The following is a 25,098-nucleotide window of genomic DNA, read 5'->3' on the forward strand; positions in this document are numbered from 1 at the left end:
GAAGGGTTGCTGAAAATAAAAAAAAAAGGATAATATATTCTTATCAGGAGGTCAAGGATGAGTTCAAATATGCAGATATTTTGATGGATTATATCATAGTTACTTCCCATACTTGTTTGACCAGAAATTGATAAGAGATCCTTGCTTAAGACTTTTTATTACCACTTGATGAGACAGATGCACCGATTTGGGAGGTTGATTTGAGTCTTGAACATATGTAAATAGTCTTCAGAAGTACTAGAAATGTACAAAAATGGCATAATTCCTTCAAAAATATCTAAATCTAGGAATATCTTTTCATAGTTCTCTAGATATTTTCTATATATGGCAGTGTCTCAAAAAAAAGAGGACATGTTTGTTTAACTTTTAAACCTAGATAATTCTGGACACACATAGATTTGGAGGCTCAAATTTCAATGGTGGTCTGTGAATATTATTACTGATTTCCGGTTTCTGAGACTAATGTATGATTTGTCAAAAAAATGTTGCATCTGTCCCTTTAATTTTCTTCTACAATGAATATTAATTGAAATCAAACCTTCTGTATCAGACATATGGTGTGTTGATGTCTCCACCATATGTTATTATCACATATTGAAGTTAAACAATATATCTTCATTTTACAAGTGTCAGATGTGACTTAATAATAACTCTCATATTGACTTTCATTTCAAAATAATAAATGGAAATTGGTATTTTTGTCTACATGTGTTAAGTAAAGTATACTTATATATGTATTTAATTATAGATGTATAAAAACAGAACCTGAAACAGATTTCTTCTCAGATTTTTTTAATTATATACTTTTGAAAGGCATGTCAAAAAGACTTTTGAAAGGCGTCCTCCAACAGAAGTTTGAAAGTCATCTCCGAAAGACTTTTGAAAGGCATCTCAAACAGATTTGTCAAAGGCATCTCAAACAGACTATTGAAAGGCATCTCAAACAGACTTTTGAAAGGCATCTCAAACAGACTTGTCAAAGGCATCTCAAACAGACTTTTGAAAGGCATATCAAACAGACTTTTAAGAGGCATTTCAAACAAACCCATAAAGGCATCTCAAACACACTTTTGAAAGTCATTTCAAACAAACCCATAAAGGCATCTCAAACACACTTTTGAAAGTCATCTTGGACTTTTGGAAGGCTCCTCCAACAGACGTTTGAAAGGCATCTCAAACAGATTTGTGAAAGGCATCTCAAAGACTTGTCAAAGGCATCTCAAACAGACTTGTCAAAGGCATCTCAAACAGACTATTGAAAGGCATTTCCAACAGACATATGAAAAGCCCCTCAAACAGACTTTTAAAGGTCATTTTAAACAGACTTGTGAAAGGCATCTCAAACTGACTTATGAAAGGCATCTCAAACCTTGGTAATGTTTTATTTAACAAAATAATGAACCCATGTGTATAAAATATAAATATTGAAATAAATACAATCAGTGAGAGATTATATGAGATTCAAAAACAATGTAATATATATTGATCTCTAACACATCTATTAGACTTAAATACAAATAATATTACTAGGATTTCTTAAAAAAATATGATATAAGGGACATATTTGTTTGAGTTTTTATCATTTACCCATATCTCTTTTCAGAAAGAATTCAAAATATTGGTGTTTATGCAATGATGTAAAATATTCATTAAATGCAAAAATTAGTTGCAGACAAACCAGATTCTCAAAAATATTACTGATAGCATGAGTAGCTGAATTTAGGGCTGAATGATATACCAGTATCACGATTAATACTGGGTTCAAAATTTGTATCGTTAGTAATTCCAACTAATTAGAAAATACCCAAATAGGGGGCATAGGGGCATTCCGTTTTTTTTGTATATCACTTTTATTATCGTAAATTATGTAAATTATACCTGAAAATATTTCTAAAGTATGCTATTTATATCTATGTATCTACTTGATCAAACTGAATTTGTTTTAAAAGGTTTAATTAAAAACTGATTGTTAATTAAGCAGTTTGACCTAGTTTCAGTGGTTGGCTTTATCATGGCTCGTTATAATTAGTCGAAATCTTTGGAAAAGGTAGGAGACATATTACTCTACAATTAGGCATTTATTATACTCAAATCTGTATAGTAGATTTCTAACAGCTTCCAAAACGCATAACAAACTTGTAAAGTTTTGGCATTAAAAAATTAACGGATGGATTTTTTTAGTTAAAACTTTCAGATACTTTTGGTTTAGAGTTTTCACAAATTTGAGCAAAAAAAAAATTTCAACCTACAAAAAAAAACTGAAGGTTCCTTTAAGTAGCTTAATATTTAAAACAGATATTATAAAAACCATACTTTAGAAATATCGTGATATATATATAAATGCTTTATAGCGTGATGACCACTTGAACCAATATCGCCCATCCCTAGCTGAATTGGAGATTAATATGCTGGAAATACAGAGAATGGATCAAAATAATGATGCTTAAAAACAGATTTTGTTGTCAAAACAATTTGCTGTCATGTAAGCAACAAACCCAAAATAGAAATTATTGACATAAGAGTGAATGGATGTTTAACTGACAACTTTGAAATGCTTTCTTCAAGTAGACTGAAATTATAATCATTATGAAAAAGCGCTCAAATGGAACTTGACATTCATCTTGTTAGTATATATATAAACTCATACCAATTATCATTCAATACATTGAAAATATTTGATCCCAAAGCTTTTATGCCCAAGCAGGTATACATGCTTGCTATTAATATACATTTACTTACATAAATATTATATATCCTCAAAAGGCATCTACGTACTAACATTTAAGGGATTGAAAAGAGGTTCTCTACATTTTCATGTGTATCGGAGACACTGATAGCATCAATTTGCACCATTCCAATTTTCAATCAGATGTCTGTGGATCCAGTTCCACTAAAACTAAATGTTTGATGACATCACTAATCGTGAAGGGCCTTAAGTTATGTGATAAAGCAAATTTAGAAAACCACAGACTGAAAATTTGAATGGTGCAAATTGTAGCTATCAGTGTCCCAGATACACATAACAAAAAAAATTTGAAAACCTTTTTACCATCCCTTAAAGAATCACTGGGTGTTTTAAAGACATAATAACAATCACTTTTTCTTAAAACATTTTTCAAAAAATTTGCCTTTAAGGCTAAGTCTATTGGGTGTCAGAGATTTGACTTTAACAAATAATTCTACCAAGTGTAATGTTTGTTCTAAAATGGTGTAATCCTACAATTGTTCTGTGTAAATGTGAAGATTTTCTACAGAAGTACAGTTGTTCATTCACTTCATGTATCAGTTCATAAAAATACATAAGAAACATTCTGTAAATAGCAAATTACATCAAAGAGTTACATAAATGGACAGATCATGGATCCATTAAAAAAGCCAAAGAACATTCTTATCTAGCTTATACAGCTACACAATTTTCCTTGTTTTTAATTTTATTAAATCCTTTTACAATACACATTTCCTAATTCACTCCTAACAATCACTGAACATTTAAAGGGTTTGTAAAGAGGCTTTCCAAATATTATTATGTGTATCGGGGGACACTGATAGCATCATTTTGCACCATTCAACTTTTCAATCAGACGTCTGTGGTTCCTGCAATTCCACTAAAAGTAACTATTTAATGAAGTCTCACTTAGTTTAAGTGAAATGGTAAGAACCACAGACATCTGTTTGAAAATTGATATGATGCTATCAGTGTCCCAGATATACATGTTAGATGTTAAAAATATTTAAAAACCTCTTCACAATCTCTTATATATCTCATATATAACAGTCAAGTTCTTCTCCTTAAAAATCCAATCTTATTGACCAAAATGTAGAAATGAATCCACTTTATCTGAATGTTAACATGAAAATAAACATTAATATTCCATTTATTCAATGAATATGAATCTAATAGGTCGAGAAGTAAACGCCTTAATTAATAAAGTATCAGAAAAATTGTGTTGCTGTATCAAGGGCTAGATGTACAATGACTCATACTGCTTTGATAGATCAAGATAGGATACTAAATAAAAAGGTCAATATGTTATTGGATGCCAAGTTTATATTTACACTTTTGTTGGATTTGCTTGTTGTCTTTGTTTTAATGCCCTCTTTCTTTGATTGGCATAAATTCGCAAATATAAGGCACTGAAAACGACAAATATTCCCAATAATCCTGTCAATGTGACAGGATGTCTGTAGATCAAACATGATAACAAAATGGCAAATCCCTGTCGCATTGTCATAATTATAACAAATGTCACAGCACCAAAGGATGAAATTGTATGGAAAATGAACAGTTGTCCAGTTGCAGAACAAATACTTAATATAACAGCATGAAAAACAAAGTCTGGATGTCGGAACATAAAAGCAGACGCACTGAAGAATCCGCCTTGTTCTATTAGAGACAGTGATGTGAGAATACAGGAAAACAAGTTCACGCCTGCCATCATTTGTATAGAAGACATTTTGTATTTTGAGAATAATTCACCTTGCCAGTTGGATGTAAAACTGTCAAATAACATGTAACCAATTAGAAGTATGACACCTGATACAGTAGTTACCTTGCTACTAGGTTTTGATGAGTCAGAATTTGTGAGTAAAAACAAACTGACACCTACAGAGATCATAAGAGCAGTAATGTATTCATAATATTCGTAAGTTTTCTTTGAAACTACTTTTCCCATAAGCATCACTGGTATAACTTTAGAGGCCTTGGCTAACACTTGGGTAGGAAAACTCACAAATTTCAGGGCTTCATATTGAAACCAACTGCTCATGATGTTAGACATAGAACAGTAGGAATATTTATATAATGGTGCAGTATGTCTGGGCTGACGTCTCAATAATAACACAATGCCAGAAATAGCTAAGGCTAAAATTCGATTGACGAACACGAGAAACTGTGAATTTGTGAAAAGTTCCCCTTTATCGGTAGCAGTTTCGCCATACTGGTGTTTCATGATCCTTTCTTGAAGCACACCCCAAGTTAAATAAGAACCTTGTAAACCAACAAAACAGAACAATAAATTAAATCCTCTATTATAATTAGCTGGCTCATCTGTCACTGTTTTTTTAATTCCTTCATCCACAATGATTTGATCATTTTCTTTTCCAAAAACACATAATTTAATAAAATTTGAGAAACAACCAGAACCTTAAAATAGAAAGGAAAATAAAATATAATATTCTTATAAATGAAAATACATTTATTTGTTTCCAAATAGTAGTGATAGAGTTAAAAATTTGTATTAAGAAAGAAAAACAATGGATTTTATAAACAGAAATTTAAAGTTTTCTAAAGAGGTTATTCAGATGAAATGTCAAGACTTAAGTGAACAGGGAATTGAAATTGTGAGAAGTGAAGCCATAAGTATCCTACATGCACAATTCAGCTCATAAAAAATATCTAGATCTAAAGGCATCCAGTTATAGAGCTGAACTTCTTAACTGCCTCATGACATTTCTATTGAATTGAATTAAAGATGGGTTTCCTTATTTTTTGTAATGTCAAATTAAGCAAACTATTTGATTAATTGGTGTTTCTAATGAATTATCATGTATTCTTAATCATATCATTATGTTCTTATTGCATATAATTAAAAGTTTTAACCAATCATAAATGTCCATGTATGCACAGTCCGGATAAACAAAAAAAATACTTTTTGACATTTCTTTATTGGTCACTCTTTGGAATTCTGCTGGTAATTCTCTTCTAATTTAGCTAATTATGAATTAATCATGTACCTGTGAGACAAACTGGTATTTTTCCAAGTCATTAGAACATCTCTACTTTCTATTCATATATGTATTAGCATTTTAAAAATAAGGGAACCCATCTTTTAAGACTTGGACAGGTACAGGTGAGATTGAGCGTAATAACATTCAACAGAAATATCATTTACCTGTTCTATCATTGTAATTAATCCCTCGTAAATATTTGATTAAAAAATATCCAGGTACAAAAAACGTTCCATATCCCAGTATATTGATACATAATCTTGCTGGCCAGAAATCCATTATACCGGCAAACATCTTATTGTTCTCATCTCCACCCTCCTCACTACCAATAATATATGGAAACAGCCCTAACAAAATTGTTACAATACCAATTGCCATCATGCTGAAAAAATAAATCAAATATTTTCAAATCAGAAAATTCAAGCAAAACCCTGTGGAGTAGTTTTCTCTAAATATTGAAGGAAATTTCAAGATTTTTAACTCAGTACTATTACCAGTACTTACCTTTCTCTTTTATTCATTAGTCTAATTAAATATATTGTAGCATAAGATAAGCTCTAGTCAATTAATCTTACATAATTGAATTGTTTATGAAAATATTTGTCTTAGCCCCTTTTTGGGTGATACTCTGAGGCATACCGTTAACCTATAAACTGGTTTTAGGCAATTTATTTCTATAGTATTAAATCTTTGCATTACTGTATGCAAAGTTTACAACAAACAATAATATTGTAAAGACAGCCATTATAAATGCCAAGAAAATGTGAGATAGCAGTAGATTTACATGTTTTTTTCTCATAAAGCAATGTAACAGATAAGAAAAACCTGGGATGGCTTCTAAAGCTATCACAATAGCTTGTAATTTTGTTAACACACTAAATTTGCAGCAAAATCAGGAAAATTAAAAAAATTTCAACACCACCAGGTATAAACATGAGCAGGGGATCAAGATGCTATCACCAAGTGACATAAAATAACATAATAACCAATTTGGTACTGTAAGCTTATATTTTAGTTTTTATAGTTTGGAGCTCAGAGCAATATAATGCAATTCATTAGAAACTCTTGTAATCAAAGGGTGAATACATTAACCCAATATAAAGAAGATAAATTTAGATCTATTATTCTGAGACTTATAAAAACACAATACCATGTGAATGATAACAATAGTAATAGGAGAATAATTTAACAAAAATACTCAAGAATAATAACATAGATAAATAAATCTAATTGCTGTATAATTCAGAATTCATTAATCACATATAAGCATTTACTGTAAAGTAAACTGGTCTCTGGTTCAATTGTTTTAATGAGTAGGTATCATGTTCGAATATATATTGTGATCAGACATACATTATACCTAAAGCTGTGTTCACAGTTAGGACTCGGTAAAAAAAAGTCAAAATAAGCTTAATCGATTACCGTTGCTACCAATTTCAAATTTCGATTATCAATTATCACAATTCATAATTGATTAAATGTCACAAGTTATATTTTCTCTACTGTCCCTGGTAACAAGTAGTAATTTCTTCCACATAGCACATAACTTACCCACAATAAATTATAAAAACTGATCAAAGTAATAATTCAATGACACAAAAATAACCCAGAGTTGCACAATTTTGGCATGCTTTTTATTTGGTATTTACATGGTTTCTCAATTAAATTATTTCGATTATTAATGACATTGATAATCCATCTTAATTTGATAATTGATACCAAAGCCAATTCAATGTCTCAACCTTATCAAATTAAACTTTTATGAGAAAATCACCCATACCAAAATATTTCATTTTTCTGAGACGCTTTCTTTACATGACGACTCCAATCTGATAACATGGATGATATTAACCTCTGTAGGCCTATAGCTTCAGGTCATACATATCATTGTTGTCTAGAGAGCAAAATATATTTTTCCAAATTTTAAAATATTAGTTTCATAATGAAAACATTATCGAAGCCATAGTTTATAACTTGAAACTCCACAAATGTTTATGAATTACTTTTTTAACCAGCACCAATATCACAGAAATATTTCAAAACGATAGGTGAGACATAGGGAAAACCCAAAAAGTATTATGGAATAAGAAACATAATGTATTATACCTTACTGCTGTCGATAAATTGGCATTATTCAGAATTCCATAGGTAAGTTTGCTTTTAAATGGAGGCATTTTCAATTTCAGATATCACTCTGATAATAATTAATGGCAGCAGAAAATAAAATTGTATTCTCGATTAATTTACACTATCTATTTGATATGACAATCATACATGTATCTATGTTTCCAAAACTTCAGTCTGATGCCAAATGGCTTCAAGTCCAGTATTCGTACACAAGACAACGAGGCCAACTGTCAGTGTCAAAATTTCATAAGTCTAAGAAAAGAAAGACAACAGTAATGACACGTGAACACTGAAATACAAGCCCACTTCCAAATAACAGTCACAAAAAGGGTTAGCTTTTGACCTCACTTTTCGATTGCGTCTACTTTCTGACAAAATAACATTGACTTACCTATCTTAACTATATAGATAAGCTTAGGGCATTCAAAATTTTGCTTTCGTGTCAAAAATAATCAATGTGAAGAATCTAACATCCGGTGTAAATAACAGAAAGTCACGTGCTAAATAGTCTTGATCCACTAGTAAACGATGTTTGCGATTTTTTTACCATTTGTAAGTCTGGACATGTGTGGCTATGTTTACATCTTTGTACGAAAATTCGTTTTCCAAAAAAACTACTGGCTCTATATATTGGTTTCGTTCATAATTATTTTTGCATCGTCACAACGAAATATTTATGTTCATCCTTAGATTAATTTTCTTGAGATTTTTAATACACACATCAATATAATATTTTTATAAAAATGCAGGTTTCTTTTGTCAAATTTGTTAATCTTGACATAAATTGATGAGTTTGAATTTTTACTTTCGTTTACAATTTCAGTTGGGAGGAAATTTAAACGACACCATCGGCATTAGAAATCGCTTTGTCACATAACAAACTGGGTATTTGTCTGTTGTAAATTCTTTCAAAGTCTTAAGTGTCATTTAGAGACTCCTAAAGAATGTCTCGTGGAAGCAGCGCTGGGTTTGATAGGTATATTACTGTATTTTCGCCAGAGGGACGACTGTACCAAGTCGGTAAGTTATTTTTGGTGTCTTGGTTTTGCGGATTCCGACTGGCTTACTTTGAGATCAGTCTGATGAAAAGTGTGGTTCATTAAACCAACAGTGCCATACTAATAATATCTATGTTATTTCCACATCATATATTTTGTGATGACAATCACACTCATTTACATATATTTTGTTTATTAGAGTATGCATTCAAAGCAGTAAATCAAGGTGGTTTAACATCAGTAGCTGTACGTGGTAAAGATTCTGCTGTTGTTGTTACTCAAAAGAAAGTTCCAGTAAGTAGTCATCTTTGGGTTTTGCCTATTGAATAGAATACATTTTATATGGGAAATAAACCACCATTCTCTTAAAATTACTTGAAAGTCAAACACAAATTGACATTCAATCATTCATATTCTGCATGTCATGCTGAAGAAATTATTGTGAATTTTACCCATGGAAGCCATCCTGTAGGTGTGCCATAGTTAATATAAGCTTAATGTTGCTGAATTAAGAATTGTGACAAACATTTATTTCTTTTAAATTATTTCAAAGTTATACTGAATAAGCTGAAATCATTTTGATATGGAGATCTGGATACCTGTATTAAGATTCTATTTGCAAGAGACTTGTTATTTATTATAGGACAAGTTATTAGATGCTGACACAGTGACCCATTTATTTCAACTGACAGAAAAAATAGGATGTGTAATGACTGGAATGATAGGTAGGTAGTAGACTTGAGATTGTCAAGAGGTTTTCTAAATTTTATGTGTATCGGGGACACTGATCGCATCAATTGCACCATTTCAATTTTATATCAGACGCCTTTTGTTCCTGACATTCCACTAAATCTAAGTGTTTGATGATGTCACTAATTGTAAAATATGCTTTATCATATAATGCCCTTCACAATTAGTGACATCAACAAAAACTTAGTGTTGACACATAAAATTTAAAAAACCTCTTTACAACTTTTGCTTACCTCTAATCAACTGTAAAAATATTCTTTTTATACCTTCTTCATATTCCTGCATAGGGTGATCACCTCAGAAAAACAATTTGAATCTGTCTGAAAATTATGAATTACAACTGTGTATCTTTGCAACAAGATTCAAACAAGAAAAAAATATATCACCAAGGCTTATTCATTACATATACTTACAAAAATGTAGTAAATGTAATCAAAAATAAAAGATTATTTCATTCTGTTTTTAGCTGATAGTAAATCACAAGTACAAAGAGCCCGATATGAAGCAGCTAAATGGAAATATTCCTATGGTTACGAGATACCAGTTGATATGTTAGTTAAACGTATGGCTGACATTAATCAAGTCTACACACAGAGTGCTGAAATGAGACCTCTTGGATGTTGTAAGTAAAAAAATTCAAAAGCATACAATCTTGTAATTGTTTGCTGAAATAAGGAGAATAACCTTTAAAGGCTATTTTCTCAAAACTGATAAATAAACACAACATAGTAATTTCAATTCAATAAAATCTTTAAATACTAAAATGCAAGGATCACAAATTCCTCTATTTTTTTGACCAACCAGTAGTATTTTTTTGTTCAATTTATACCACTAAAAGTTTGGTTTCAGAAATAAAAAGATTTCTACATAGAAAATGACTCCCAAGACATAAAAATTTTCCCCTGTACACCACATAGGCACCTGGGAACCACAGCTGATATTTTCCTTTCCTCTATATTTTTTTGTTCCTTGCCGGGATCCCTGTGAAATGTGATCGGACATGTTTACATTTGATAGATTTTGGAACAGGCTCTGTAGTGGCTATTTTAACATGTTTTAGGTATGATATTAATTGGTTATGATGATGAATTAGGACCATTAGTCTTTAGAACTGACCCAGCTGGTTATTATTATGGTTTTAAAGCCACATCAGCTGGTGTCAAACAGTTAGAAGCCAATAGCTTTCTAGAAAAAAAGATCAAGAAGAAACAAGAACTCTCATTCAATGACACAGTGGAGGTAAGTATTCCCTGCCTCATAGACGGTTTCTCTGAATCAGTTGGGAAAAGTAAGGACGTAAAACATTAAATATTAAATCAGTTGGAATTTGGATCAGAGGTTTTCACAATCTTCTAACCTATCCTATTGGTTACAAAAATTGTATATTTGTGGTCAGTTTCATCATCTAATATTTGCTGATATTGTATTTTGAAATATGTTAACTTTTACTTTGGCAATAGTTCGTGTTGTTTCCCTTCTTCTTTGATCTTTCAATGATGGTGTATTTCTTTATCAATTTTTCAGACGGCTATAACATGTTTATCAACAGTACTATCAGCAGATTTCAAGGCAGCTGAGATTGAAGTTGGTGTTGTTTCTAAAGATCATTCTAGATTCAAGTAAATATTATCATTCTACTTTCATTTTTCTGGTACCAAAAGCCGATGTAGCAATGACACAATTTGTATTTGGCTATGTATGATTTATTTCCAAATGGCTGAAGTGAGAAATTAAGTAGCCTAAATTTCAGCTTCTCTTCAACATGCTAAAACTATTAAAAATCCCAACCCAGCCAAATAATATGCTTGCACATAGCAATTTAAAAGTTTTGATGTCTAAATATAAACGTGACTGTGTATGCAAATTCTGAATAATTAATGGGCACAGGCAACTCCTGCTGTCAAATATATTTTTTTGATTTGTTAAAATTCAATGCCTGAATTGAAGCTATTTGGATTACCATGAGCATGTATTTATACCAGTTTTTCACATATTTCAGAGTTCTCTCAGAGGAAGAAATAGATGCTCATTTACTAGCTATAGCTGAAAAAGACTAAAACAGTTACTCATTATAGGACAGTTATCACCTTTTCATATATTATAAAGATGGAGCTCCAAGTCATCACCATGGCAACAAAGCAATGTTTTGTTAAAATTATTTGTTGTACCTATTTCATTTGTCGCATAAAGATATATTATGTAAAAAGTTGGTTTTATATTTATTTTTGCTCTTTCTAAATTTCTTGTGATCCTTGCGAGTTGGTTTTTTCGTAAGAAATTTGTAAGGCACAACTACAAGAAATGACTTATACAGATGATATGAAAATAGCAAAAATATTAGCAAACTTAAAGTTTTGAGATGGTTTGCAGCATTTTCATCAATCATAATGATTCTGTTGATGCCTCTTGATTTGATAATTGATCAATTTCATTACCCCCATTCCCCCTATACATCCTAACTATTTCGTAATTTTCTGCTTGGTTTTCCCTGCAATCTTTTTTATTTCCCAAAACATTACAAAATTGCCCCCAGACTCAAAAACCTTGCTGTAATAGAGAAGCAATATGGCCAACACATCTATTGATTTAAGGCTTAATTGATTCGGTCATCCGTGAATTTGATGGTAGTTGTGGGTCACAATCTCAGTCGTCATTTTAAATCTGGTGACCTTGAATAAGTCATCCTTCCTCATAATTCCAATCAATATCAAAGACATAAATACAAAATAATCTGTAAACTCATTCAACATAACAAATTTGAACCATTGTGTTTTTCATTAAAATGATTAAAAAAATTTTTATTTTTATAGTAAACAATTCATGATAAAAATATCACAAGGGAATATATTATGGTATAACGCACTTGTTGAATAACAAATTTTATAATGATTCAACACAATTTACACATGTCGTCATCAAATGAGGGGGTAAACATGTCTTCCCTTTTCACTAAGTATGTTACACAATAATATTCTATTCCCTTGTGTTTTTGTTATATATGCGCTCTACGCTTCGAAATGTCGTTCAAATATTATAAAAATATCTATCCACATAATATACAACATTAACTATAACAAATATCGAAAATAGGAGTCATAATTGAACATATATATATTGTCTTCTCAACATAGCTTAATCTTGTCACTTGAATCTTATTCTGACCCATTTAAAATGAGTTATTATAATCATCAATCTAATTAAATTTATTTTGTTATTATTTACCTCGGTCTGAATTGTAATCTGAAAATATTTATATCAAGGTGGCGTACTGTTGAGTGTGTCTCGCTATGTCTAAATATCCAATGAATTGTTGGATAGCCAAACCAAAAGTAAAGCGATATGACCAATGAGATTATTTGAGTGCAGATACTCGCTTGTAAAATTGATTCTGATTGGTCAGAAAGTGGTGCGCGATTGTCTGTTATAAAAAGCCTGAAACCTGACCTTGGTATAAATCTCATTGGATTACAATAGAGACCAACAAAAAAACGAATTTGTAATCTTATTTCAATTAGATTGTATCATCATTAGATGACAATTTCAGCTATAAATACCAATTTTAAAAAATAAGATTTTAAATTTTGTTTTCTTACAGGATTTGAAGAAACTTAATTCACAATATACTGATGAAATCTCCGATGAGTTCAAGTTTCACAATATTTAGATGAGAAACCTTTTAGTTATTGCCCTTGAATAATACATATTGCATGGATTCGACAAATTTCAAACCAAAAATCATTAAGGATAACTGTGATTCTCTCTGTAGATATAATTCAAAGAACCATTGAAAATCAGCCATTGGTATTACATGATCTGCTAATAGTGTTATTGGTTGTCATGGCTGTTAAATCCCACCTACAAAATATTGATCAAATAATAACAGAAATCAAAATCAAAGGTCAAATTCTGCTGACTGTAAGTAACTTTATTGCCATACAAAAGTGGTTGAATGTGCAGGGTTGAATCAAACAAAAGTGGTTGGAAGTGGTTATTCTAATTCATCCCCTGGCTTTCAGGCAGGTCCCCAGGTGACCATTAGACACCATTAGACTAGAGTTGTCATTAAATTTTGCATTTGACCAACATTGTAATGGATAACCTATTATTGATGTCTGAAAGAGGATATTGACCGTCGGACATTTCAGCAGCCCCGTCGGTCATGTCCGGCATGTAGAGCCAAATCAAAATCCCTGGGCCACTTTCTTTTGATTTGCTCAAAAGGCTTTGTTGTTTTTGTTTTTGGTGAGTTCCCATGCAATTCTGGAAAGTTGAAAGGTTATCCTAATGAGGATTGATTATTCATAAAAAGTGTCAGCGAAAACATAAACAGTTCAGAAAACAGGGTTGAATTCGAGCGGTACAGCATCTCAGTTTCTGGATTAAAATTTTCTATGATTGTCCAAAATAAAAAAAATATCTATATGGTTTAAATTTAAGTTTGTGTTTTTCATGAGTGACAATGCAAAAGTTTTGCTCCATTTTTTCATTTATATTGGATAATGTAGACTTTGATAAACACTATCACCTGTTAAGATCAAGTCTTACCGGGTATTTGTCCAGATGTTATCTATTGAAATTCAAAAGACACACATCATTGCATGAACTTGATAAAAGGTTTATTTATGAAGTATTTAATGTTTTGGAAGGAGCCGTGGTGGCACAGTGTGTTAGAACCTTGCTCGCTAACCTGAAAGTCCAGGGTTCAATCCCGACATAGGTCGAGATTTTCAACCCGTTTTCCCTCTGTCAGTGATGCAGGTAAGAGGGACTGACATGGAAAAAGCGTCTAGTGGTTGGGATGGGACAATAAATCGAGGCCCTGAGTGCTTCAGGCTGCGCATGTTAAAAATGCCTCGACAGTTGGAAATCAAGAAAGAGCAGGCTAATGCCACTGTCCTGGCAAAATTTCCCTCATCGCACCCTGTATGGCATTATGCAGAAAAGTAGGACATAAAACTAAGCCAAGTAAAATCATACCTACCTCAAATCTGCAGGAAGACACTTGGTTTCTAACTTATATTTTAATACAGCTAATTGACATAAAATTTTTAAGGAAGGAGCTAAAAGAGAAAAGGACAAATAATCATGTCAAGGTACAACACTCTACTGGCCAAAAAGGAAATGTGACTGTTGTATATTGAACCACCGTAATCATTTAAAACTTAAATTTATAAAACTAGTACCATAATAATATTTATCAAGTACATGTATTTGGGTCATTATAAATAAACCAAGTACTAACAATCAGAACCAAATCATTCATAATCAATCATAATTATTTAGTATATTAGTATCCGTTAATGAATTTTCACATGCGGAAGGATATCAGATAAGTGAGTAAGTATTATGAAAAGTGGTAACAGGTGTCCACCCTTGGAAATAGCAATAGAGCCACTGAAAAAAGGAAATTGTCAACAAAGATTGAAAACTACTAGAATGAAGTTGTTTACTTACAGAAATCTAATGCATATAAATCTGAATGATCTAATAAATCATTCTCTGTTCTTTGAGTGTGTTGATCTTTTGGACTGGAAATAAAAAAGTCAAAAATATGTCAAATACAGCAATATCGCGTCAATTTGCACAAAAATAAGTGTTTGATGACATCATTCATTGCAAAAATTGTCACGATTGTCAAAATCAAATAAAGCCCTTCATGATTAGTGATGTCATCAAACACTTAGTTTAAGTTGAATTGTAGGAACCACAGATTAAAAATTTGAATGGTGCAGTGTCCCCAATACGCATACAAAACCTCTTGACAATCCCTTTGACTCTCTAAAAAAAAAAAACATACTGCAACTAACATTATTTCAAATGTATTTCAATACATGATATTTTCTTGACTCATAGTAGGACACAAAATTTCATGACATAATTTCATGACATAATTTCATGACATAATTTCATGACATGAAAATTACTTTTTTTTTGAGTAAAAACAAACCTGGTGCCACCAAACAAGAAGACTTGAGATCCAATAATACAACAACATTGTCTTCTTCTAGGACAGGGTTGATCACCTTTTACTTTAACTTCCATCCACTCCATTTTCACTATAAATAAACAAATACAGAAATAAAACCTAAACAACAACCATTTTTTACAATGGAAATATCTTGGGTTCACAAAGATGACTTATTCAAGCTCACCATACTTGCATAATTATTACATTTTTTACAAGGATAACAACTTTGGATCACAAGGATCCTTATCGTCCTTGGACAAACCTCTTGACATTGATCTTTCCCAGATTATAAATACCCATTTACAACTGGGTCAATTGGAATAATGAGGACTTATTCAAGGTCACTAGACATTCACTCACTAACCATAATTAGAACTTATTGACAACATTTATTTCATGTAATAAGCAAACCAATGATGTCACATAAATATTCCAACACTCACAACAGACTTTAGTCTGCGAAACATTGATTTAATTCTGTACAACTGTTTCAGGAACAAATATTTCGAGTCTGTCCTGTGCGTTGAATATAAACATTTGAACACAATATTTTCTGTTCTAAAAAAATCAACGTACAATATCTCATCACGTGAAATAAAATTATATTTAAACCTTGAGGTCACGTGAGAAAAGTCATGTGATAAAGCGACATACACAATGTCCATCGTGTGCGGCTAATGAAACCTGAAGACTTAACAGTGTTTTTGTTTTCAACACAAAAATAACATTGTCTGCGCCTAGCTTAACTGACTTTCCTATGGATTGTCTTCAAATAATAGTAAAGGGATCTCAAAAAGGCGTCCGCAGGTCAATCCAACAACAAAATTATTCATGAAGTTCAAACAAACAAAAACCTACCCGGATCTAAGGCATAAACATCATTATAATGTTGATCATAAATACCATTATAACCACCAAATATATACATTAATCCTTGATATGTAACTATAACATAATAACAAATATATACATTAATCCTTGATATGTAACTATAACATAATAACAAATATATACACTAGAACTGTTCTAATAACAGTACTGATACAGGGCGGGTTATGACATCCAGGTACATACGAAGATGATCTATTGCAATTACTTTATGTAAATACCTTTCTGCATCTCTAAATGTAAATATCCAAAAGTTTAAAATATATTGACTAGGAATAAAAGAATATTTGTCAATTAATAAAGACCAAGTTTGATGAAATCCGGATAAGAAATAAAAAAAAATGGTAGTGCGCATGCGCACAACAAAAATTCAATATTTCCATCAAATTTAGAATTGAATTATACACATACATACCAAGTTTGATGAAATTCGGATAAGAAATAAGAAAGTTGGTAGTGCGCATGCGCACAACAAAAATTCAATATTTCCATCAAATTTAGAATTAGATTATATACATACATACCAAGTTTGGTGAATTTCGGATAAGAAATAAGCAAGTTGGTAATGCGCATGCGCACAACAAAAATTCAATATTTCCATCAAATTTAGAATTAGATTATATACATACATACCAAGTTTGGTGAATTTCGGATAAGAAATAAGCAAGTTGGTAATGCGCATGCGCACAACAAAAATTCTATATTTTCATCAAATTTAGACTTCGATTATACACATGCATACCAAGTTTGGTGAAATTCGGATAAGAAATAAGAAAGTTAGTAATGCGCATGCGCACTAAGCAAATTCGATATATCCATCAATTTTAGAATTGGATTATACACATACATACCAAGTTTGGTGAACATCGGGTAAGAAATAAGAAAGTTGGAAAATTAAGTGGGGGTATACCTTTAATGTGCTTTCATAAGCTCAACTTACAGTATAACACTGTTCAATCCATCCTAGAGCTTATTTATATACCTTAACTGGACACAATACATTTTAAAGAAATATAGAAGGGAGGGTGTCTTTAAAACTACTTAAACTTTGATTTATATTGGGGTTGACAGCCGGGTTAATCTAATTAGCCGATTTATCTAATAATAGTCCCATGTTAAGTGAATGGGGTTTTCCAACAATACGTAACTATAACATAATAACAAATATATACATTAATCCTTGATATGTAACTATAACATAATAACAAATATATACGTTATTCCTTGATACGTATCTATAACATAATAACAAAGATATATACTAATCTTTTGAACATAATAACAAATATATAAGATACATTGATATCTAATAGAATTTTAGTTAGTATAGTTACTTACAAGCAGAGTGACTTCTGCGTCCAGAAGGTATAGCACCATGTGTTACTGGTAGTTGACTCCAGGTATTTGTGATAGTATTAAAAGTCTGTATTTTATTACAATATATTTCATGATTAGTAAAGATATCACCACCTTCATCACTCCTTCCTCCAAATATATACATTATATTATCTATACCCACTGCTGTATGGAAATCACGCCATCTTGACGGCTGTCCCTATAACATGGATACAATGTGTTACATTTATGACATAAAGGGATATAACTTAAGAATCTCATAAAAATGCTATCAAATTCCATCTTGTCATGTACGAAATTTTGGTCGTTATGGAAAACTCCTTGATAAATACAATAAATCTGGTTAAAAATCTTTTGGCTGATTTGTTTGATCTGGTTGTAACCATTGTAGTAGTGGAGGGTGTCACAAGGGGAGCAAACCATGATTACTCTTTTCAAAACACCAGATGGTACTTTTCTTTGGAAGTGCCCACAACTATACAACTCTTAACTCCTTATTTTGCAATTCTTTGTATGAGATTTTTGATCGACGGAATTGTCTTGCTTGTACAGAGTTTTTATCAAATTCATTGATTATTCATGAATGAGACACAGGATACAATTTTGTGCTGATGTGACTTTACAAAGAAATGAAGATCTTCTTACGCAAGTTTTAACATAGCTCCATGACATATTTTCAAAATCAAATAAATGAATTTCGTTGTTGAATCGATCAATCTGAAGAAAAAAATCAAAAATGCATGTCAAAATTTCACCCATAGAAGTTGGAAATTTGATCTTAATCCAATCCTACACATTTACGCAGAAATAATGATAGACATAATTATGACAAGCCAAAGCGAAAATATTTGCAGCAACAGTTCGGCTATGTTATGATCCACAAAATTCAAGTCAAGTGTTTGTTTATAGACATCAGCTTCAGTGGCGAATCGAGAAAGTGATAAAAAAAAGTCAATTTCATTGTCAGGATGGCGCCTTTGGTAAGAATGTAGTGTTCTGACATACAAAAAATCGCTCTGATAGAGTGATTTCATGTCCTGCAAATATTTCCGCTTTGGCTCCCCATACATAATAGTTGAAAATTCTTATGCCTGTTTCTTATCAATGATAGCAATACATTTATGTGAATTCTATTTCTAATGTTGATAACTCTCTATTGTGATAGATATGTAAATTCCTATAACCATTAGATCATGATAGCCAAAAATTTATGTGAATTCTAAGTGCCTAAATACTGCATATTAAACGCCATAAATCAATGTAAAGTTTAAGTGCCTAACTGCTAGAATTTTAAGTGGATAGCCATAAATTAATATGAATTTCTGTAACATTATGTCAATTGTGATTCCAGTAAGTCTTTGAAAATTCTTATGCTAGCATTTTGATCATGATACATAATATATAGTCATAATATATACCTCCTCTTCAAATCCACCAAATATATACATCTTATTATTAATTAAACAGGAAGAATGACCATCTCTAGCACCTGGTATTCTACCATATACAGTAGGTTTAGACCAGCTTAAATTACCTAAAACAATAGAAGGACAAAATCGCTGAAAGCAGTCTTTAAAAGCATTTTGATATTTATTTCATTGCTGTGTCAATCTGCAGAAATTTGTCAGCTTTAACAAAATATGAAGGAAACGCAAAATCCATAGTGAATTTCACAAATTATAAAAAATTGTGAATGATTCATATCAACAGTTCATGCATAACTCGCACTTCATTAGTTCCTTACTGAGCTTGTACTATGACCAGTTGGGATTGAATTTTTAACAAAAGAAGGAAGAATCTACCGGGTACTTACTACTATCAAAACAAAATAAAATATTACAAGCACCATCTTTATCATTCCTACCACCCCAGATATAGGCACAGTCTCCCACGGTAACAGCTGTATGTCCATATCTTTGATAAGGTACCGGTGTATCACTAGATACATCCGGAGTTGGTAGTAACTTCCACCTTAGTGATACTGAAAATTTTAAACACAGTGCATAAACAAGAAGTTACACCAAATTTATAATCCTGGCTGTGTATTCTCAAAACGATCTTAGTGCTAGGATGTCCTAGATTCTTATCTTCTAACATTGATTCGAGGACATCCTAGAGCTAAATCGTTTCAAGAATACATGGCCAGTATTTAAGGGGAAAATCATGAGGGGAATTTGAATCCATGACATCTTTCTGAAGCAAATGACAATCAAAGTTTCAACCTATTGAGGAACTGGGTCATTTTAATATTTAAGCTAAAACAGAACTCATGTAGATAGGAAATGGACATGTTCTCGTCTCTTGACTAACACATCTTACAGTTCAATCAGTACTGTCTAATTAAGAAATCAATGGCAAATATCTAATATTTCAATACTAATATCAGTACACTAGTACAATAAGTGTTAATGCGTAGTATCTTGATCCATTTCTTGTGGGACAATTCTAGCTCCTAGTTTTTAAATTGGGCTTAAGCACAGTAGGCTATATTATTACAACACAGCAGGAAATTGAAGTTTATTCCATAACAAGATAATTTTGCTGCATATTTGTCCAAACTTATTTATATGGTTCTGTGACAAGGGCAATAAATCACAAAAAACAAGCCAATTTTCAACTGGCAGATGATAAACTAACATATGATAGATCTAATAGAAACAGACCAAGAAGAGGTGAAAAGCTGTTTAGTATACTTACATGTATCTAAGATGTGAACATCCATAGGACGAGTAACATCATAATCTTCTCCTGTACAGTATCCACCAAAGGAATAAATCCTGTCACCAATGGCAACCGCTGCATGATTGACACGCCTTGGACCACCTTCTAGGTGAATTGTCCACAAAGGCATGGCCACCTCTGAGTTTTGTCTTGGACTCACTTCACATTTAAGGGATTTACTACAAAGAAAATAATGAAATGTGAAATTTTGAAACTATACCGAATTGAAATGTTTTCTATCAGAAAAGATTTACTTTTGCTCTAAAATGTGACCCAGCACATCAAACCAGGTATTAAGTAGCATTTGGTGTATGTATAGCTATTAGTATATTTGGATTCCTGGCGTCATCAGCTACATCTCAATAGCTTTCTCCATTCAGAAGATATAGTCAATTTAATATCCAGATTTGAGTCGATTTATGAAAACGTCATATTGAGAAAAACAAGGATAAAGGTAGTAAAGAGGCAAGATGAAAATTTCCTTAGCAACCATTCAGCTATATATAAAATACTGGTTACAAATAAAGTTAAACACTTCTAGATACAACATCATACAATATTTCAGAATTTCAACCCATCCAACCATGTCTTCATCCCAACTTTTCGAACTTTTTAAAAAGCTCATTACTGGGCAGTGTGACTTAATACCTGGTACGATGTGTGAGGTCACAAATAATCTTTGATCAATTTACGTCATTAAAGCTCACAATACACATTCTGACATCCAGTTTTAATTTCTTTCACTGTTCTTTCACTAGGGTTAAGTAAATATTAATATATTTCTTATTTAAACAATAAAGTTAAGAATATTGATCTATATTTATTATTTGGTAGACTGGCCTTAATAACATCAGGTTTTAGCTCTCAACTTTTCTCTGTTCGATATGTAATTCAAGGATATCCTATGCAATACTATTATGTTTTATTGAATATTGAGTCTGAGTTTCGCTCTTAAGTGCTGCGGACAACTGAAATTGTACTCTAGGCTACAATAAAGAAACCCTAACTTATACTAGCTGGAGTAAAAGTTACAAATCTCATTTATTTATTATACCAGTTTTCATCATATAAGCTTCCTACAGGAAAAATACCAAATGGATAACAAGGGGAGGCTATTGCAGATGATTTCTCATCAATAAAGTAAAGAACCATTCAAATAATATACAATTACACTATAATTGCAAAAATAATGCACAAGCCTGAAAAATATACGCACCCCTTCCTTACCTCAATATAATTGGGTAAATAATACGCACACGCATGAAAATTTTAAGTTAAAACTTTTCTTCTAAGTTCATGTAAAATTTTAGTTGAAAAGTCAAGCACCTATTTGAGAACATTAATGTTTTTTAAAAAAAATCCATTGTGAAACAAAATACCTGTTAAAAACAGAAAAAGTTTTGAATGATCTCCATTTTTTCTCAACCTTAATAGACATGGCTAAATACGGTACTGGATTACATGTTAAAAACATTACTTGGGATTATGTAAGCAATAATGGTCATTACAATCAAAAAAAGTGTTGAAAATTTGCCAAACTTTGTCCATTTATAGACTACTAGGCTAGTTAAGTCCTATATTAAAAATTCTGTGCTATGGGTAGTCTATTGTGGCCAACTATAATTTCCCTTCAAGTAACCTAAGTTCGTGCGTAACCTAATTTCACATGGCATCCACATTTGCATGTCTTGATAAACATGGGTTATCTCTACAATGTGAAACCTACTGAATTTTTGCTATTATTTCAAAGCCAAAATTTCCTTTAACCCCAAGTTGTAATTGCAATTCCAAGTGTTGTCTGCTACAATACATTCCAGTAAACAAGGACATGTGACAAACTAGCAGATTCCATGTCAGCAGAAAATTTCTATGGAACACAATGCGGGCCATATTCATATGTTGTTTCAAGAAATTACTCTTACGTTTTACTTATCTTCTTTTGTCAGTCACTATTTTTTTTTTAAATCATTGATTGTTCTTTTTAAGAAATTGTCATTAGTTATAAGCTTATGAAATCAGGATCAAGGTGAGGGATTCACAAAGAAAATCAAAACAAACCAATTTTAATTACTTTCAGGAATATCTTAAGAAACATCTAAGACATAAAAAAAAAATTCCATCTTTTAATTTTGACGAAATTTGGTTTTGAGTCTTTATTTTGTATGCATGAATATAGGTAACACCACTGTACACACTGCATATTAGCCTTCATTAGTGAATTTTTAAAGTTTACATACATTGCTAAGGTAGCCTTTAAAATCTATTCAATTTGTGCCATGGCATCAACAATAAACCATTGGCAATAAAGAAAAGATTACTTTGTTCATTAAATATATATTTTACTTCATCTCGGTAAGTCAGTGTCATTCCATTAAATTTACACTATTCGAACTTGTCATTAATCTCATAGTAGTCTTCCATGGCATAAGGCTTAAATTATAAGTTACATGGAACATAGAAAAGGCCTACATTAATCATTATGGCTATCATTATTCTTTTTGGAGTGAACTCATAAGTCTATAATATGAGCTTTTTAAACAAAAGGAAACTTTAACTAATTTGACTAATTTACCTATGTTCTTATGATCGAAAAAACGCTGATGTCAGAGGAAATTTTGGAAAAAATTATTGTGTCTGCTGAGTTGAGATCCTACTTACATTTCAATAATAGTAAATAAAGAACTGTTATCCAGACGTAATAGAAACAGTAATTTTCACCTTGAAAGAGTCTGGTAGATCACAGCTCAAAACGAAACGCCATCTAGCAGAATAACTCTTTTAGGACTAAGACAACTCTTGAATTTAGTCATAGATAATTTATTTATTTAACTCTGTATGCTAATTTCCTGAGTGTATCGGATCAGCTATCTATGCATACACGTCTATGAATATACAATAATAAAGTATTTTGATCTTTGTAATTTAAAGAAAGCCGACATTACAGACTGTGGCGCCATCATGTGGACGGATGTTCGTGTAGCGTCATAGGAAACAAAATGGCTACACTTCAAAGCAGTCAGAGTAGTGGCTCCTACTGTTCTGCAGCGAATTGTTCTAATGCTAAGAAACGAAACCCGCATTTACACTTTTTCCGATTCCCCAAAGCCCCAGACAGGTATAGAGACATTTAGGTTAAAAATGTATAGTCACTGTCATTCTCCTCCAGAATTGCTACACATGTACTTTGATGTCTTGTCTGACAAGCCACGACGGCACAAGGAGTTAGTCCGAAACATCGTATATTTAAGCCTACGAAGTATGATAGTATGACAGATTTTGACATTTGTTGACTGGAATAGGGTTAGAAAAACTTTTTCTTGGAGATTTTCCCCACAATGTAGGTTCAGGAGTTAAACATATTTATTTACCTCGGTTCTGCTATGTCTTTTCACGTTCGGTTCTGTAAAAAAAAGGCCATATATAGGACAAAAGCATGTTCCTTAAGCAACGGTACGATTATTCACATCTAACCGTTTCTTGAACAATCCCATATTCTCATCTTTAAAGACTGAATAGGCCAATGGGACAAAAGCATGTTCCTAAGCAATGGTACGATTATTCATATCTATTTATCATGTAGCCTAACTTTGCTTAAGGATTATGGGACAAATAAGAGACTTTTTAAAAAGTGAATGTAGGCTAAATAAGTTTGTTTGGTTGAATAACTGGTCTATATTTGATTTTCTGTTTGAGATGTAAGAGATGGGTGATTAACTGTAGAAGGAAAGATTTGGTGAGAAAATCAGCTTCATATCTTAATGCTAACTGTAGAATCTGCTGCCGTCATTTTGAGCCACATGTATTCATGAATGACAAGAAGGACAAGTTGGTTTGGAATGCTATTCCTACCCTTTTCCAAGATCCACCACCAAGGATAGCATCACAGCGCAAGCCACCTACTAGGAGAAGCAAAACAGTGCTGAGTATCCCACAGTTGACAGAAGAAAAATGTGTTCAGGTAATAATTTTTTTTTTTTTTTTACAAATTCCAATATCCAATACAAGGGGGCTGAATGTTTGTTTTTCTTTACACAAGATTTCCATTATCAAAAATGTCCTAAATTATACCTTAAAAACAGAGCGCACTAATTGTTAAAGTGATACTACGTCTTAGAATTAACATAAAATTTAAGAATTTTAAACTTCGTTAATAAGTGCCAGTAGATATACCTTGTGTCATAAATAACATAACAGGATCCTTATATAATCTGATAAATCAAAAAAACTTAGTAATTATCCATAAATATGTAATTAACTATTGAAAAACGCCTAATATCAAGATTAAGCGTTTTTCAATAATTACTTAGTTTTATGATTTTACAGGGATTCTGTTGTAACTTTATGACACCAGGTAAGCTAAGTGATGAATGCATACTCATATTGACCTTTTCGAGAACTTCAATTTTGTATTCATTCCAAGACATAGTATCACTTTAATAAGCAATTTGTCCTAGCTTTGGTTTTGACATTATAATGACTCTACATTTTTAGTTGAAACCTATAGAATACATAGGAGACATATTTCTCTACAATTAGGAGTAAATCCGTACAGTAGTTTTCTAA

The 25,098-nt window shown here is 31.7% G+C and overlaps 4 protein-coding genes across 4 annotated transcripts; 2 read left to right on the plus strand and 2 right to left on the minus strand.

Moving 5' to 3' along the window:
- Window positions 1–869: 869 nt before the first annotated feature.
- LOTGIDRAFT_86977 (hypothetical protein) lies at window positions 870–1,359 on the plus strand (the record flags this gene model as incomplete). The annotated part of the gene is made up of 2 exons (XM_009065376.1): window positions 870–975; window positions 1,193–1,359. Coding segments are annotated over 2 exons (273 nt in total), but the record flags the coding sequence as incomplete, so codon positions are not given.
- Window positions 1,360–4,094: 2,735 nt separating this feature from the next.
- Window positions 4,095–8,309, minus strand: LOTGIDRAFT_183773 (hypothetical protein; the record flags this gene model as incomplete). The annotated part of the gene is made up of 3 exons (XM_009065377.1): window positions 8,246–8,309; window positions 5,892–6,109; window positions 4,095–5,143 (listed from the first exon to the last, which is right to left on the minus strand). Coding segments are annotated over exons 2-3 (1,266 nt in total), but the record flags the coding sequence as incomplete, so codon positions are not given.
- A 392-nt stretch (window positions 8,310–8,701) lies between these two features.
- Window positions 8,702–12,045, plus strand: LOTGIDRAFT_229407 (hypothetical protein). Its single transcript, XM_009065378.1, has 7 exons — window positions 8,702–8,874; window positions 9,052–9,146; window positions 9,496–9,577; window positions 10,069–10,224; window positions 10,663–10,841; window positions 11,127–11,221; window positions 11,602–12,045. The coding sequence occupies exons 1-7, from the start codon at window positions 8,799–8,801 to the stop codon at window positions 11,657–11,659; spliced, it is 741 nt and encodes a 246-aa protein (XP_009063626.1). The 5' UTR covers window positions 8,702–8,798; the 3' UTR covers window positions 11,660–12,045.
- A 1,348-nt stretch (window positions 12,046–13,393) lies between these two features.
- Window positions 13,394–23,134, minus strand: LOTGIDRAFT_205828 (hypothetical protein; the record flags this gene model as incomplete). The annotated part of the gene is made up of 11 exons (XM_009065379.1): window positions 23,108–23,134; window positions 20,512–20,714; window positions 19,628–19,795; window positions 19,233–19,348; window positions 18,460–18,531; window positions 17,797–18,013; window positions 16,429–16,515; window positions 15,550–15,658; window positions 15,057–15,130; window positions 14,584–14,662; window positions 13,394–13,457 (listed from the first exon to the last, which is right to left on the minus strand). Exons 2-11 carry the CDS (start codon window positions 20,663–20,665, stop codon window positions 13,394–13,396), a joined length of 1,140 nt encoding a protein of 379 aa, XP_009063627.1. The 5' UTR covers window positions 20,666–20,714; window positions 23,108–23,134.
- Window positions 23,135–25,098: the final 1,964 nt, after the last annotated feature.

The sequence above is a fragment of the Lottia gigantea genome (assembly GCF_000327385.1).
Source record: "Lottia gigantea unplaced genomic scaffold LOTGIsca_7, whole genome shotgun sequence".
In the NCBI taxonomy this organism is placed as follows: Eukaryota; Metazoa; Mollusca; class Gastropoda; family Lottiidae; genus Lottia; species Lottia gigantea.